Source organism: Podarcis filfolensis, assembly GCF_964270895.1.
Source record: "Podarcis filfolensis genome assembly, chromosome: 5".
Taxonomy (NCBI): domain Eukaryota; kingdom Metazoa; phylum Chordata; class Lepidosauria; order Squamata; family Lacertidae; genus Podarcis; species Podarcis filfolensis.
Genome location: NC_139608.1, coordinates 10,181,929 through 10,198,442, shown reverse-complemented (window position 1 = coordinate 10,198,442; position 16,514 = coordinate 10,181,929). Strand labels below are relative to the sequence as shown.

Below are 16,514 nucleotides of genomic sequence, written 5' to 3'. Positions count from 1 at the left end.
AAGAAGACTTGGGGAAGTTTTCCTAACACTCTCAGAATCTTTAAGTGAAAGATGCTACTTAAGCCAAGTCATGAATAGAGGAAGTTTATTGAGACGGGTAGGGCAGGGGAGCACAGTTTGATATTGTTTTCTAAAGATTACCATTAGCTAAAGCTACAGAACCTTAAAAAAAAACCTGGAGAAATGTGAAACATTAAAGCCAGTCTTCTTAGGCTATTGAAATTATTAAATGACTTCATGTTCATTGAGGGTTTTATTTTAAAAATAAAACTTTTATTCTATTTTCCAGTAACTCAGCTTGTTTGATATAACCCAAAGTAAACAATGTTTAAATTACGTATCCACAAAGAAACTCTACTGCAGTTTAGCAAATTAGTATTTCTAAATAGGGGGATAAAACATTAAATCATTTATGTCTTAAAAAGCTCTGAGACATTCTCTGCAGTATAACACTGAAAGCTAATTGGGGCTTTTGCTACGAGAGGTTCCAGAAAAGCTGCTTTGGCTAGAAGGACGTGAAAGAGTTTCTGCATTGGGACTCAAAGTCAGAGATACAACTTTAAGCGGAGCACCGGATGAAGCTGAACTCTTGGGGGACCTAGAAGACAAAAGGAAAGATGTCACACTAGAAATATATCTTGAATATTGCAGAAAACAATACGATGTTGTAACATCCATATTAGCAGTGGAAAAAATCCTGTCCTTTCTTTTTTCTTTTTATTTTTTTTTTGTAAAGAGAAGTCCCTGCCTTCGTCCCTCCACTGAATCTTACATGATTATCTTAAGCAGTACAGGAAGATATTAATGAACCTCCCTGAGCACTTGTCCCAGCAGCAGGGTGGTAAATTTGGCATGGCCTCCTCCATAAAGTACTCGTGGTGCCGTTCCCTATCTTTGCTATACTTCTTGGCATGTGAGGTTCTTGCCTTTGCTACTGTCTGGTTCCAGTTGCGGCCAGTGAGGCAGTGCTGCTCACTTTGCTTCCTAATGCTGTGCGCTGCTACTTATTACCAAGAGGGAAGGGCATGGTAGTAGGGAGTGCACAGCGGCAGGGCCAATCTGACACTCCTGCCACTACACCCACGCCAAGCCCTTTGCTGCCTTTCTCCCTTTTCTCTTGGTAGCCAACAACCACGCATGGCAGGTGGCCAACGCTGCTCCACCGGCCCCTCCTATCTGGTTCCATAGTGTCTTCGATGGATCTCTTCTCAGTACTTGCTGTGACTGTTGCGAGACCTTGCTCCAATCAGTCAAGATCCTCAGCACATGCTCCACCGGGATGAAATTTACGGCATGTAATGCCTTAAGAGAAAATATTATGAAAATGATATATAGGTGGTACATAACCCCAGTCAAGCTTGCAAAGATTTACCATTTGCCTGACAATAAATGTTGGAAATGTAAAGAAACTGAAGGTACATTTTTTCATCTTTGGTGGACTTGCCCGAAGATTAAGGTATTCTGGGAAATGATCTATAATGAACTTAAAAAGGTATTTAAATATACTTTCTCCAAGAAACCAGAGGCCTTTCTCTTGGGTATTGTCGGCCAAGGGGTGTTAAAGACGGATATAACTTTCTTTATGTATGCTACAACAGCAGCTAGAATACTCATTGCGAAGTACTGGAAGACGCAAGAGCTACCCACACTGGAAGAATGGCAGATGCTAAGATGACCTCAGCACATGCTAAGAAACAGCTTATTGAAATGAGCTCAGTATGTTTAAATGCATGAAGCAACACTCTGAAAGCATTAGGCCAAGAATGGCCCGTTAAAGTCCATTTTACACCACATTCAAAAGGATCGTTGAAATGAGCTTATTTTTACTGCTATCAAATGCTTATCGCACATGGACCTTCCCTTATGAACCAACCCAGACCCTGCAATCATAATCGAGGTCCTTCCTTATTCATGTGCCCCCTCCATGAGAGGTCTGGAGGGTGGGAACATAAGAGCGGGCCTTTTTGGCGGTGGCTCCCCGTTTGTGGCATGCTCTCCCCTCTTGTGGCACCATCATTATATCTTTAGGTGCCAGGCCTTTGGCCTTTATCTGTGGCCTTTTAGAAGTGGGTGGGATGTTTTTAATGTCCGCTCCCTGCCCCTTGGTTTTAATGCATTTGGGGGTTGTTGGTTTGGTTTTAAGTCGCTTTGGGTTGCCTTGGGAAAAATTAAGTAACTAACAAATTTCAATAATAATGGGTCTTTCCTAGCACTGAATAGTGCCCTGTTTTCCTTTGCTGCTACCTTTGAACTCCATCCACAGGGAAAAGTGTGCCAGATATTAGATGCTGTTGAAGGCCTAATTCAGGTGTAGGCAAACTCGGCCCTTCAGATATTTTGGGACTACAATTCCCATCATCCCTGACCACTGGTCCTGTTAGCTAGGGAACATGGAAGTTGTAGTCCGAAAACATCTGGAGGGCCAAGTTTGCCTATGCCTGGCCTAATTATTTAATTAAATTTCATCCAAAAATCTCAGGGGGGTTCACAAAATAATTAAAGCTCCTTTCCTTAGTACTCCATGAGGGTGATTTAAGTGCCATACTAGTGAGAATATGGTTGTATTTTGCTCTAGCTGAAAAAGTAAGCTCCATAAACACTGAACGACTGTTCTTTGGTCAAAAGTCAGGACCAAAATTAAGTGGGGCTCCTTTTCCAGTAGATCATCAAGTTCTACTTGCTGTATTTAGTGACAGCTGGTGTGCAGAGTACCAGTAACAAATCAACTCTCCCCTTTATTCCCCACTGAAATTGTGAGTCACTGGTGCATTTTCTTCCCAGCTCCTGCCAAGTGGTCAGTCAGGAAAGATTAGTTACCTTGCATACAGACCATTTCCCCCATCCTCTTTGGATAAATGTTGTGGTCACTATACAGTAACAAAGATTAAAACATTTTTATAATAGCACTTACATATTTGAAGAGGATGAGCTGTGAGGAGATGACCGAAAGCTAAGCCGAGAAGAAATCTGAAGCTGGAGGGAAGCCTTAAAAAAAAGTATTGTGGTATTAACCATTAGTGGATATAAACAAACATACTGAGTTCATATTAGGCTGTTACTTTGAAATGGCCGTATTTTGTGGTGTGGTTTTAAGGTCTGCAAGTCTCTGAAGGTTTTTAGTGGTGTTTTTTGGAAGCAGATTTATCAACACGAGAGAGTACCTGTTCAAAGTATCTCTGAAGTATTGTGTTCAAATCTGGATTTGATTCTGCAACTTCGTGCAACATTGTATCAATTGATCTGCTGAACTCTTTCAATGAACGAAGTTCAATATCTTGTTCTTCTTGTGTTTCTGATTGAGTCCTCTTTAATGCTCGGATCTCTCTAGTTACTCGGGCGACCTTTTTAGACAGAAAAGTATTACAAGTATTTTTTAATCGATGCTGCTATGGTAACAATTAGATTTCATGTTAACAGATTTTATATAGTAAATATTTTAGCAATAACGGACAATGTTTATCTTTTTTTATTGAAATTGAAACAATTCATTTAATAATGATAATGCTATCTTCATTTAAACTAACCTGTTTTGTGGCTCTTTCTAGTTTTGGCTTCTGGTCATCTATGTCTTTACTTAACTGCAAAGCTTGTGCTTCTTTCTCTTGTATTTTTTCTCTGCAGAGAGCCTCCTCTTTCAAAAGAGTATCAAGATTACCCTGCATGGTCTGGAGAAATACAAGTTTGTACATAAACCTGTTTTGAAGCCATTTTAAAAATCCATAACAATAAATAAATGCTACACAATAAAATAAAATAAAATATACATTGGCACATTCTTTCTTGAGTTGTAACTCAGATCTGTAAAATGAGAACAACAGTATGTTATCAGAGTTAGAAGAAAGCTCAAGGAACTAGTCATTTACTTGTTACTTCCTTTATATTCCACCCTTGCAAATTTCTGGGTCATATACCAGGTAAGACATACTCCATAATAAAAAAGTACAAAGGGTAACACAATTAGTAGGGGCTGTGTAGTTTGGAACAATATGCCTTCCTCTGACTTCTACTCTCAAATGGCGTTGCTACTTCTAATGTTTTTAGAGGAGCCTCTATCTGTGTAAGGGACGCGGGTGGCGCTGTGGGTTAAACCACAGAGCCTAGGATTTGCCAATCAGAAGGTTGGCAGTTCGAATCCCCACGATGGGGTGAGCTCCTGTTGCTCAGTCCCTGCTCCTGCCAACCTAGCAGTTCGAAAGCATGTCAAAGTGCAAGTAGATAAATAGGTACCACTCCAGCGGGAAGGTAAACGGTGTTTCCATGTGCTGCTCTGGTTCACCAGAAGTGGCTTAGTCATGCTGGCCGCATGACCCGGAAGCTGTATGCCGGCTCCCTCGGCCAATAAAACGAGATGAGCGCCGCAACCCCAGAGTTGATCACAACTGGACCTAATGGTCAGGGGTCCTATCTGTGTAATCAAATGCATAGATGCAGTTTTATCACCAATAGCATCACCAACACTGACTTGTAGAGGGCCTGGTCCCTGTGTTTTGTTGACACCCAACGCGTGGGCTGGAGGAAGTGGGTGCTGTCCTGATTTTCTCCTGCCATAATATATAAAGCAATTTAAAATCTACACAACTTCAGAAGAACTGGTAAGAAAGACAGTGACATTGAAAGCAAAAATACAGTGTATGAGGGGGTGAGGGATGGAATGAATAAATACTCTTCCTAGGATATTTGCACAGAATTTGCTTCATTCTATTCCTCCCTTTACACCTCTTCCTGTCCAATTGCAAAGCAAAGGTGGCACTTCACAGTGTGAGGAAGTGGATAGATATAAGAACAAAGTTGCTAGAAAAGTTTAAATTTGGATAAGGATTATAGAGTGGCTTAAGACAGAAGTTTCTTTACCTGTATATCTTCCTGGATTTCCTTGATCTGTCTTCTCTTGTATCTGTATTTCTCATCCGCAGCTCTTTTCTCGTTTTCCAGTTTCAGCTTCTCTTGGTGCTCCTCACCTATTAAAAATACAATTATTTATTGAATTTATTGGTTGCCTTACCTCTAGGCAACATACAGGAAAAATTACTTTTAAAACATCCAGTCTAGTCCAATACAGCTATTAAATACAGGGAACCAACTACAGTAAACTAAGCAAGAGTTTTTAAAAGTGGCAAAAGTCCACACTGCTACAGGCACAATCAACCGCAAACATGATCAGAAACAGAAGTAGATGTTAAAGTCATGCACTAATTTTAAAATGTTTAAATTATTAAAAGGTCTAGAACACTCATTTAATGCTGGACTGTGGAGAGGATATGCGTTCCAGCAAAGGAGGCTGCATGAATTGCTTCCAGCATAACAAAACTGTTGCACTTCAAAACATTTAGTCTGCAATGAGACGTCAAAAGTGATCAGATCTACACAAATTCACTTTTACAGTACCTTATACTAATCTGAATGACAATATTATGCAGTGTGCTTGACTGAAAAGTTTGTGGGCTAATGCAGACCTAATGTGAGACATTGCTTAACCTTGGTTCAGTGTTGATTGTCGTCATAAGTTGGTTCACAGAACATAGTAAGTGAAACTGACTTAGGGAGACTATGACTCAGTGTGAATTTGCAGGCTCCCCAATAGGTGCTTGTTCTTGCTTTGCTCCCCTCTGGTCCTTTCTAGGTTTGCTCTTGGTTGCAGCTTGTAATTAGTTAGGGGAGACCCTAACTGCAAATCAAAATTCAGATGACACACCATGTCTAAGGGTGGTAAAAGGGATTGGTGCAGAGCAAAGTATCTGTGAATTCCTGGGTCCCTGGGAGTCTGCATGTTCTGTCTTGCTAAATCATAGCTTGGCTTACCGTGTTGTGTGAACCAGCTCTATGGTCAACTCAAATACCATTTTAATGCCTTATCTAATAAATGCTAAAGAAGTTCCTCTCTTAAAACTGCCTAACATGGCAGTTTTTTCAAAAATCCTCACAACTTCTTAATAAAGATGGCATAATAATTAAGTAATAGAGCCAGCAGAGGGAGCAAAAGTTAACTGCAAATGCTTTCTCTGTCATCAAAACACTATTTTAATATTCAGGTACAAATAAAAGGGGGAGATTTTAAAGTTCCAATTTAGTTTGTTTTCCAAACTAGTTTGTATTGTGGTATTACAGTCTGCTACACTTTCAGTGTAAGTAGCATAGCCTACTTCTGTTGTAATTAAACCTGCCTTTTATACAGTGGTACCTCGGGTTAAGAACTTAATTCGTTGTGGAGGTCCGTTCTTAACCTGAAACTGTTCTTAACCTGAAGCACCACTTTAGCTAATGGGGCCTCTCGCTGCTGCTGCGCCGCTGCTGCGAGATTTCTGTTCTCATCCTGAAGCAAAGTTCTTAACCCAAGGTAATATTTCTGGGTTAGTGGAGTCTGTAACCTGTGGAGTCTGTAACCTGAAGCATCTGTAACCCGACGTACCACTGTACTTAGGTAACGATTGCTTCTGAGAAAAAGGTACATCTGAAATCAATGGAAGGAACTATGTTGCTTAATGCAACCTGCATTTCAAGTCCCAATGATCCAACATCTTTTTAAGTGGCTCAAGCATTTCCAGCCCCAGGTGATGCAGCGAGACTCATGGTTGTGCAAAGATTTGAACTCTGATCATCTTCATCCATAACTTCACTGCATCACATGGATAAGATTGCATGTTCTGAGCCTAGAAGGACTAAAAAAGTAAATTACATTGCAGTGTTTGTGGCAGAGCAGTTAGTAAGCAGAGTCCTTTCCTGATCTCCCTTTGCTCTTAGACTTTAGCCTTTTACCCTACTTACTTACTTTTCTCTGTGACTGCCTTGAATGTGTCTCGATAGTTGCTGTTGCAGTTATTAAGCACATGCATAGTATTCTCAAGGGCAATACATTCTTTCTCAGCTAGCTGGATCTTTGCATCCAAATCGTCTCCTTCACGCTGAAGATCTTCCTTTTCCTGGGCAGCCTTGAAAGAAGAAAAATCAGTATTAACAGATTTCAGGATCTTAAGATTAATACCTAGTCCCCGTCTGCCTTACACTCTAGTATTACACTTGGGTATTTATTAAAGAATCCATACCCTCCATCATTTCTCCAATGAAAAGAGGGACATCCTATTCAACAACAACAATTTTATTATTTATACCCCACCCATCTGACTGGATTGCCCCAGCCACTCTGCGTGACTTCCAACATATATAAAAACATAATAAAACATTAAACATTTTTTTAAAAAACCTATACAGGACTGCCTTCAGATGTCTTCTTAAGGTTGTATAGTAACTTATCTCCTTGGCTCGGGGGTCGCATAACTCCATACCCTCCAACATTTCTCTCATGAAAATAGGGACGTTGTAAGAAAAATTGGTACATTCTGGGATCAAATCAGAAACTGGGACAGCTTCTGTAAATCCAGGACTGTCCCTGGAAAATAGGGACACTTGGAGGGTTTGTGAATCCTCTATCAGAAAGGGGTAAGTAGTTAAGCACAAGTGCATATTGTCTAATAACACCTCATAACACTGCTTGTTTTCAATCCTGGGTGAAAATCTGGACATATGCAAAGATTTCTAGGCTTGCGTGAATCAAGAGCAAATGTGCTGAATATTTGATACATGGCAATTCAACAGCAGGAAGGTTCTGTGAATCACCTGTGAAAATGTTTAACAGGGCCACCCAGCAACCCTGAGGTTTTCCACTAAAACTACAGTCATACATCAGGTTAAAGTCGCTTCAGGTTGAGTGTTTTCAGGTTGCGCTCCGCGGCGAGCCGGAAGTAACGGAACACGTTACTTCCAGGTTTTGCCGCTCGCGCATGCGCAGACGCTCAAAATGACGTCATGAGCAGAAGCGGCAAATCGCGACACGCGCAGACGCGGGTTGCGTTCTGCTCTGGATGCGAACGGGGCTCTGGAATGGATCCCGTTCGCATCCATAGGTACCACTGTACTGCCTGCCCCCCCAAAAGACTCGTGAAACGGTAGGGTGGGCATAGGTCACAAAACCTAAGGAGTGGAATAGGCTGCAGTTACTCAACCTTTAATAGATACTTTTATTTTTCAAACCTATTCCAAGCCTAAATAATAAGAAGAGCAGCATGGGAACAAAGTGCAGCATACTTTCGTAAAAACAACTTTGCAGAAGGGCAGGCAAAAGTGGAGCTAAAACCCTATGAATAGTACCCAGCATGTTTTGAATGAGGTATGCAGGAAAAGTGTGTGAGGAAGCTATGAAAAAGCAGGGGGAGAGAATGTGCAACCTATTCAGTTCAAAAGAATGCCTAAAACAGCTGGATAAATCAGAGTTCAGTTAAATGGGGAGGGGACTGCTAACAAGCCCTAAGTGTAGGTGAGAGCCAGTGTGGTGTAGTGGTTAAGAGCGGTAGACTCGTAATCTGGTGAACCGGGTTCGCGACTCCGCTCCTCCACATGCAGCTGCTGGGTGACCTTGGGCCAGTCACACTTCTCTGAAGTCTCTCAGCCTCACTCACCTCACAGAGTGTTTGTTGTGGGGGAGGAAGGGAAAGGAGAATGTTAGCCGCTTTGAGACTCCTTTGGGTAATGATAAAGCGGGATATCAAATCCAAACTCTTCTAGGTATATGGTCAGCAGTGGCCAATGAAGAATTTTTTTCTGACCCCAGTCTACCAACTTTGGATCAGGACCCAATGAAAAGGTTGATCCAAGGAGAGGGGAGGAGTGATGGAGATGTTATGGTTCATAACTTTTGAAAATGAATAAACACATTTAGTCCCCCCCCACAAGCCTTTTCTGAGACACCAAGCACATGGTCACATGAAACCTCTCTCAAGGTTTTGACCACAGACTCCTCTGATGAAAGCAACACCCTTACTATTCAATGGCACTGAAATTGTAACGTGCCCTGCCCACCAGTGGAAAGATTAGACTGAATGGCAACACACACTTCCGCTTCCTAGGCCAATGTCAAAAGTGCCACATTTTCCTTCTTCAATAATAAGTGTAGTCAGAAATACTACAAAAAGTTGCTGGGCCCACCTCCATGTCTATTCCTTCTGATTTTGAAGACGGTTGTGGATATTTTTTCTCATTTACCCTTGGGATGATTGCACAATCCCTCAAATTCATGAGATTACTTGAGTGATCTCTATATTGAAGTGGCAGATCAGGAAGTTATGAACCAACCCATAGTCCAATCTCACACTGGGTAGACGCAGGATACCCAGTAATGAAATCAGCGGAGATTGGAGATGAAGTATGGATAATTCGACAAGCTCATGGGCAGCATCCGAGCTGGAAGGTTACCTTGATGACGTAATAAGTGTGAGTTTTCTCCTCTTCTCCTTCTGGGGGCATCATGACAACGGTAATGATTTCATATCTGCTCTTCAATTTCTCTATTTTACCCAGTCGCTCATGAAACTCAGAACTGATTTGAGAAGAATAGGAGAAAATGACTAACAGGTTTGAAAGAAAATCATTTAACTCTTGGCCATAAATATGTGAGATGACATTTCCTAAGAAATCAGGTACACCTGTTGGCCTTTTGGGGGAACAGGGAATTGACTTGAAAGTAATTATTATTTTATTATGTTTTGCTTTTATTACTTGCTTTATACAAAAGAAAACTCAAAGCAACTTTACAGCAAAATAAAATACAAGCAAGTAAAATCAATTAAAAGCAATTTTAAAAAACCATACAATACAAATCTAAAATGTTCAACCAACAGTAAGAAAAACAAGTCCTACTATAACCCATTGAAAGCAGCACAGTAGAGGCTAACTTAAGCACCTAAAGCCTAGGTAAATAAAAAAGTTTTAGCCTGACTATGATGGTGCCAGGTGCATTTCCCTGAGGAGAGCATTCCACAAAGATCCTCCTTTCCAATCAGCAGAGGAAAAAGGCTATTAAACCTACAGGCCCATCCATGTCCATAGAACCTATGGACAGTGCTGAAGGTTAGAGGGGAAAGCCTTTGTGCACCACTGAGATTGGGTTTCCTGACAGTCCCTCCTACCCAGACTATGAAGCTTCCACGGACATATGTGATCCTTTCTTTGAAATGTCTATTTGATTTTCCTGTGACTGCCAAGTAAGAGCAGGGCTACAAACTACACACAAATGTATGCAACAAAATCCTGTCAGCTCATCTAGCGAGGAGAAGCCACTTTGAGAGGAGATGTTTTGGGGCAGAGAACTGTCCTATTTCAAAGCTACTTTTCTTTAGTTAAATTTAACAATTGCAGATTGAGATGAAGTCTGTGCTGCCTTGGTAAAAGACTTTCCAAATGCTACCCATCTAGATGCATCCTTGGGGGACCTCTTCCCTTTAGTGAGACTGTGTGTGAACCCTATAGCAAAGTGGATGATGTCGCTATTAAAAACAGACAGCACAGTACTTAGGCTAGTGGTATACCCATCTATTCTAGTTGCTGCTGGTACCCAGTCCTCCCGACTCAAAGTTGTCTCAAATCCCCACACACAGAAGGAGACAAATTCAACATTACATTGCAAATTCCTGCATCGTGGGGAGCCGCCATCCAAGGAACCTTACCTAAATATTTAAAGGTTTGGCATTTCAGTCTTACAGCTGCAGAAGCTGCCCCCTGCTGATTGTATCTTAATATTGCCACTGCTCAGAGAGAATAAGCAACAGCAGGAAGCAACCCCAAATCAAATTATATGCAAGTGCCAATTAGTCATGTAATTATCACAGGAAAAACACACAGAGCCTGCCTGCTTGGCGAGGGGTTAAGCTCCAGTCACACTAAATCACTCTAATTTCCTATTGCGTGGCCTGTGGATGGAAGGAAGAGAATGGAAAAAAGGGCTGCCAAATCAGCTGGTTGAGTGTTCATTTCCCACTTGGCTTTAACCACCCGCTGCACAAAGATTCTTACTTCCCGATTTCTTAAAGCTGTAGAAAACAGGCCCTTGCAGCTCATATCTTGGTTTCTGTAACTGACTGTAGCTAGCCTTTATTGGACCCTTTGCTGATTTACATTTTTATAGAAAGGTAGGGTACAAATGTGATAAACAAGCAAGCAAGCAGGCATAAAAGCAGGCTCCTAGTAACAGAACCCTGCCTGAGAATAAGTATTGAGTGTGTTTGCTTCTGTCTAGAGTTCTTGTACAAGGAAATTTAGAAGCAGCAAAGTAATAGCAATTCCTGACAACCAATCACACAGGTACATCAGTAATTAGCTAACTACCAAGGTTGAGAAAGGCAGCAAGTATAAAGTTGGTCTTCCCAAGTGATTCCTTCAATATCATGTGTTTCCTTGAAAAGAGAAATCCATTCCCACCTCCACGCAGCACATAGGGCAAATACCTCAAAGTCTGACGCTCCTGCTCTATTATCCTTATCTGTGTCTCAATCATTGCCTTATGAACTTTGATATCTGCAGTTCTTTCTTCCATTGCCGTTTGAAGTTGCTGCTTCCGTTTTTCAAGGGAAAGAACTTGCTCTGCCTTGTTGTACAGGGTATCTCTCACACGTTTCAGCTCCAGTTTCAGGAGGTTATCTTCAATCAACATATCCTTCAGTTGGCAATAGAAAAAGAATATTCAGGACTAAATCCAAAGCCTCCTGAGATGTAACTTTTCTCTTTTTTTGAATAGTTTGGTTTCCAAACTTGTGACACATCAATTTAGGTATGCCCAAGGGCCATGGACAGTCTATCAGTGCAAAGAACCCAAGCATTTGTGTGGGTCAGCATTATAATAATTATTTTTATTTATACCTGCTTATCTGCTCTGGCTTTTTTTAGTAGCTTCTCTGATTTTTCAGTGAAAAGATTTAGCTCATCTACTCTGGTTGTCAAGCCAGCCATTTCTTCTCCAGTCTTAGTCATAGCCAACTTGATAAAATGGATGTCATTCTGAAAGAAAGAAAAAAAGAGTTGCTTTTAGTTGGTCATAAATACTGTTTTGTTATCAGCAGACCCTTGCTACATCCCAGATCCTTACCTGAACAAAATGTATTTAGGTCTCAGGCATCTGAGGTTACATTTAAACCCCTTCCTTCTTCCAAGAAGCTCAGAAACATGGGTGACATCTATTGATGTCCATCTGCTTGCATAACAGAAACCCACTACCACAACAAGATTTCTAATTTCTCTTTTCCCCACTCCAGCATTCCCCAAGCACCTCCAAAATCTGCTTCAAATGGTACCTGATCCTCTAGAGAAGAGGAAAGAGAAGTGTGCAAGGATGCCTGCTCATACTATATTAGATCTCCCCCTATAGAACCGGCATTCCCAACCACACCTCTGTCCTGATATTGGCTGAGGACAAATGTGCTTAGTTCTGAACAATGAGTTACATTAGACCGTTATGTGGGCTATAAATTAATCATTGCTGTAGGTGCAATCCCATGAGATGAAAAGCCATACTACCTGGAGTTTCTTCTGCTGTGCTTGTAGAGTATTGTATGCTTGTTTCTTTTCTTCTGCTATCTTCGAAAGTTCAGCAACTTTTGCTTCTAAAACTTGCTTCTCATCTGTGTTAAGCTCCCCATGCAAGCGTGAAAGCCTTCTCTCAACTTGCTGTATGTAAAAATCCTGTTAAAAATAGTTTAGGCAAGAGATAAAATGAACAGAGAGACTGAAAAACAAACAATTAGAGTCATTTCTATACATGCTAAAACATTAACACAGAAAAAATTAGCTGTAGGACAGGCACCTAATTAAGTAATTGTTCCTGTACAATTGTTTCAGGCCTATAGGCCTTCTCATTTGTAGACTGTCTTAAAACGGCTGGTGTGCAATGCTGGCACACAAGTAATCTTCTAAAAATATAACAAAGCGTCCCCAACCCAGAGAGAGTCTGCTTTAGGGAGGCTTACAGCTGAGTAGCAATCTTACCACTACCAGTAGATGCTGATAAAAAGGGGTAAATTTTCAAAGTGGTGCATAGGAGTTATGCATACAAATCCCATTAACAAATAACAGGATTTGGGCATGTTCATCTCTTGTATCGCTTCAAAAATTTACCCTGAAGCAGCCATGGTTCGGAGGAGCCATAGCAAAAAGCTGATTTGGAAATCATACAATCCCATTCCAAACATATTTACTTGGAAGTAAATGGAATTAGTCTCCAAGTAAATGGATTTTTTTTTTCCTTTCTAGAAATAGCTTCCTCTAATATCAATGACACTTACTATCAGATAAATATATTTTAAAACTGAAGGGTAAAACAATAACTTTATTAACTCTGAACTCAAATAAATATTCTCTTACTTAATACTGTATTTTGCAAACACTTCTGATTTAGATTTTGTCAGAACTACACAATGAAAATATACACACAATTATATGTATGTCAGTGAAAGGCTTAAAATGATTTCTTGACCATTTTTGGCTTCTGCCATCATCAACAGCACAGCTGGATTTCAAATCACAAAGTCTAGGAGACTGTGCTAAGAAAGGAGAAATTTGTCAGGAAGGGGACACCTGGCAAAAGTGAACGTTTAAAAATTAGGAGTGCTCAGCCCATGGTGTTCTCCCAGTTCTTAAATGTCTACCTCTGCTTTCTCGTTCTTTTAAAAAATCCTCTCTTGCAGCAGATGTCCCTTTGGTGACACACACACACACACACACACACACACACAGAAACTTGTTATCCCTTGCCTGCTTATACATGAGTTCTTGTTGTTTGAGTGTCTCAGCATCCACCCGGCATAAGCGACTGTGTAGGTTTTTCAGCTGTCCTTTGCGTCCATCTATTTCAGCTGAGCAACACTTCTCCTTGTCTTTAAGTTTCTGCAGCTCCTTAATTCTTTTGAACTGTTTGTCTCGCAGATGTTGTTCCAGTGCCTCTCTCTCCTAATGGTGTTAAAAAGGTTCAAAATGTGAATGCTGTGCTATCCGTTGCTTTATCAATCTTTCCAATTCCAAGGTTGCTTCCAGGTGACCAATTTGTTTGTAGAATGTTTGCATGGAGGTTATATGACACTCGCTATTTATTAAGCATTCATTCTGAATCCTACCAGTGAAACAGTGATAACCAGAAAGCACCCTAAGAATGTAAATGACTACACAAGGATGCACTTTTAAGTTTAACCAGAATTAAGATTAGTTACCTTGGATGGGTCTGTCCCTCTTTGGGATATGCACCTATTCTGCTCTGGCACCCAGGCCACCCCTTACCTGACACCTCCATCTTGCCTCTCCCTCTTCTTTCTAGAGATAGAGCATTCCCACTCTCACTCCCACTATAACTTGTTGCAAAGTGTCACCTGAAAGACAACCACTCAGCCAATTCTATCTCTCTCATCTACCTAAAGGGCAGACCACTATGTCCGTAAGAAAATAAATTTTAACTTATTCATCCACTAATCTACAAAACACTGTTAGCAATTACCATAACTGAACACAAAAATATAATTCACTTTGACTGAAATGAGATCTCATTCTTTCTAAATGATTAAGACCTTAATTCAGATATTTTAATAATACATAGAGATCCTAAAACATACAGTGAGTTAAATAAGATTCAGTCCCAGCAACACTGCTTTCCTACAAGGGAGACTGGGGGCAGCCACTGAGGAACAGGAGCTCAAATGGAAAGAATGCAATTTTAAGTGCATTATTCCCTGCCCATATCTTTTCACCATGAATTAATAGATGTGGCAAATAGACATGCATGGCTAATTTTGATGGAAAGCGTACTTATGACTAACACATTACAGACATTGTTCATCCCAGTTAAACTATTACCCCTCAGCTGTGGAACTGCTATGCTCTCGGGTTATCCACTTCCTGTGTAAGGAAAGAAGCACTGCACATGGTTTAGCTGCCCTACTAAGAATATTATGGATAATCTCTTGCAGTCTGCAGTCAGGTTGTTTCATTTCAGTGCTTTCAGGTTCTCTGCCTTATTGTTATTTTAATTCAACTACTATTAATCCACATTTAGAAAATTTTATACTTAAGTTCAAAGAAGAATTTAAAGTGCTTCTTGTTGAATTATGAAGTCACTTGAGGTCTAGTGTTATAGTATCATATGCCAAAAAATTAGCATTTAGAATAGAGCACAGTCCAGTGTCACAAACCGGTCCATGTTGTCTCACCAATACTACAAGATCAGTACCATTATACAAAAATAGCCATTTTGGAAGACTGTCTGCTAAGCTTAAGGAGTGGAGACAACTGAGTTGTGTTCCCATCTTAAGTAATTTCAATAAAATATTTTGTCAGTGCTAGCAAGGGCACTAATCTACCTCTTGTGTCTATACAGATTGTTGATACTCAAGTTCCTTATGAAGATTCTGGGACAGCTCAGTCAGTAGCACGAGACTCTTAATCTCAGGATCGTTGAGTTTGAGCCCCACATTGGACTAAAGATTCCTGCATTCCAGGGGGTTGGATTGGATGACCCTTGTGGTCCCTTCCAACTCTATAAGTGTATGATTTTATAACAGGCATTGATTGTGAGCCTCTTAGACCAGAAATAATGTCATCCAGAATGTTAAAGCTTTGCACAACTGAATAGTGATTAAAATACTGTTCATTTTTACCTTTCATGCTTCGTATGAACAGTTCCTGTAAGGATCATTATTATAGGTTTTCCTTAAATTACTTATAAAAAAAAATCCCATGTGGAAATAATGACCAGACTTTTCTTACATCCTCTGTGATTCATTGGGTGATTCAAGGATTTTTGCTTTTGTGGTGCTTGTTATAACATTTGAGTTCCTTCACCTTAGAACTGTTGATTCTCTTTCCTCTATGAATCTCATTCCCAATTCAGTCAAAACACATTTGTCTGGCATACACCTGATCTTACAGGTTTTCATCTTAAAATTTCTTATAAGTTTATCTCAGTTCTTAATGGAAGTTCAAAGTATTGCGGAAATGATTAATCTGATAGAGCTCACAAGGACAACAAATATTTCTGTAAAGTAACATATAAAAACTGAAACCAAATTGTTATAGGTATCCATGTCCAATGGCACTTTGACAAACTGCTGGTAACAGTGAAAGAAAGTATGCTTTTTATATATATTTGCTTTTACCTTGACACTCTTCTCTTTCTCTTTCAGGAGCTCTTCCATTCTGGCTGCTTTTTCTTCTAAAGTAAGTGCTTGGTTTGTCACATATTTCAGTTTACTCGCAAGACTGTCATTCTGGTCCTTTATCACGTTTAGCCTGAGCACAGATTTATGGGGTGAGAAGGAAAGTTACATATAATTTTCAAAAGAGAAAACTGGAGCTAATATCCCTAACCCTCAAATTAATATAAACTACATGTAACTCTAAGAAATGTAATTTGCTATTTAGGACCTCTAACAACTTACTTAGTAAGGAGCCCAAATTTCAGCCATTGTTTTGATATAAAGACAAAATAAATCAGATAGTTTCATTACACTTAATAGCTTATCACATATTAAGATATGAATCAGGAAACACCTTTAAAGCTTTATCAAAAATGGAATTGGGAATTTCCTGGGCAACTCTCACACTTTTCCAGAATGTAGAAGAGAATGGATGGAATACTGTACCATTCTGAGAGAATCTACAGATTGGTATGGAAAAGAGAAGACAAGATAATAAATTCTAGCTGGGGAGGTGGG

General features: G+C 40.1%; 1 protein-coding gene across 2 annotated transcripts in view; it reads right to left on the bottom strand.

Annotated features, from left to right (window-relative positions):
• Nucleotides 1-68: 68 nt before the first annotated feature.
• CCDC39 (coiled-coil domain 39 molecular ruler complex subunit) overlaps nt 69-16,514 on the bottom strand; it is a 29,943-nt gene continuing 13,497 nt past the window's right edge. For both annotated transcript variants that reach the window (XM_083613193.1, XM_083613194.1), the window contains 12 exons: nt 15,957-16,089; nt 13,570-13,764; nt 12,337-12,501; nt 11,683-11,820; nt 11,271-11,479; nt 9,244-9,367; nt 6,767-6,926; nt 4,852-4,958; nt 3,525-3,665; nt 3,162-3,341; nt 2,912-2,985; nt 69-598 (listed from right to left, as the gene is read on the bottom strand). In XM_083613193.1, the coding sequence (XP_083469319.1) occupies nt 460-598; nt 2,912-2,985; nt 3,162-3,341; nt 3,525-3,665; nt 4,852-4,958; nt 6,767-6,926; nt 9,244-9,367; nt 11,271-11,479; nt 11,683-11,820; nt 12,337-12,501; nt 13,570-13,764; nt 15,957-16,089 (1,765 nt within the window). In that variant the 3' untranslated portion in view covers nt 69-459. The remainder of the gene's footprint in view (nt 599-2,911; nt 2,986-3,161; nt 3,342-3,524; nt 3,666-4,851; nt 4,959-6,766; nt 6,927-9,243; nt 9,368-11,270; nt 11,480-11,682; nt 11,821-12,336; nt 12,502-13,569; nt 13,765-15,956; nt 16,090-16,514) is intronic.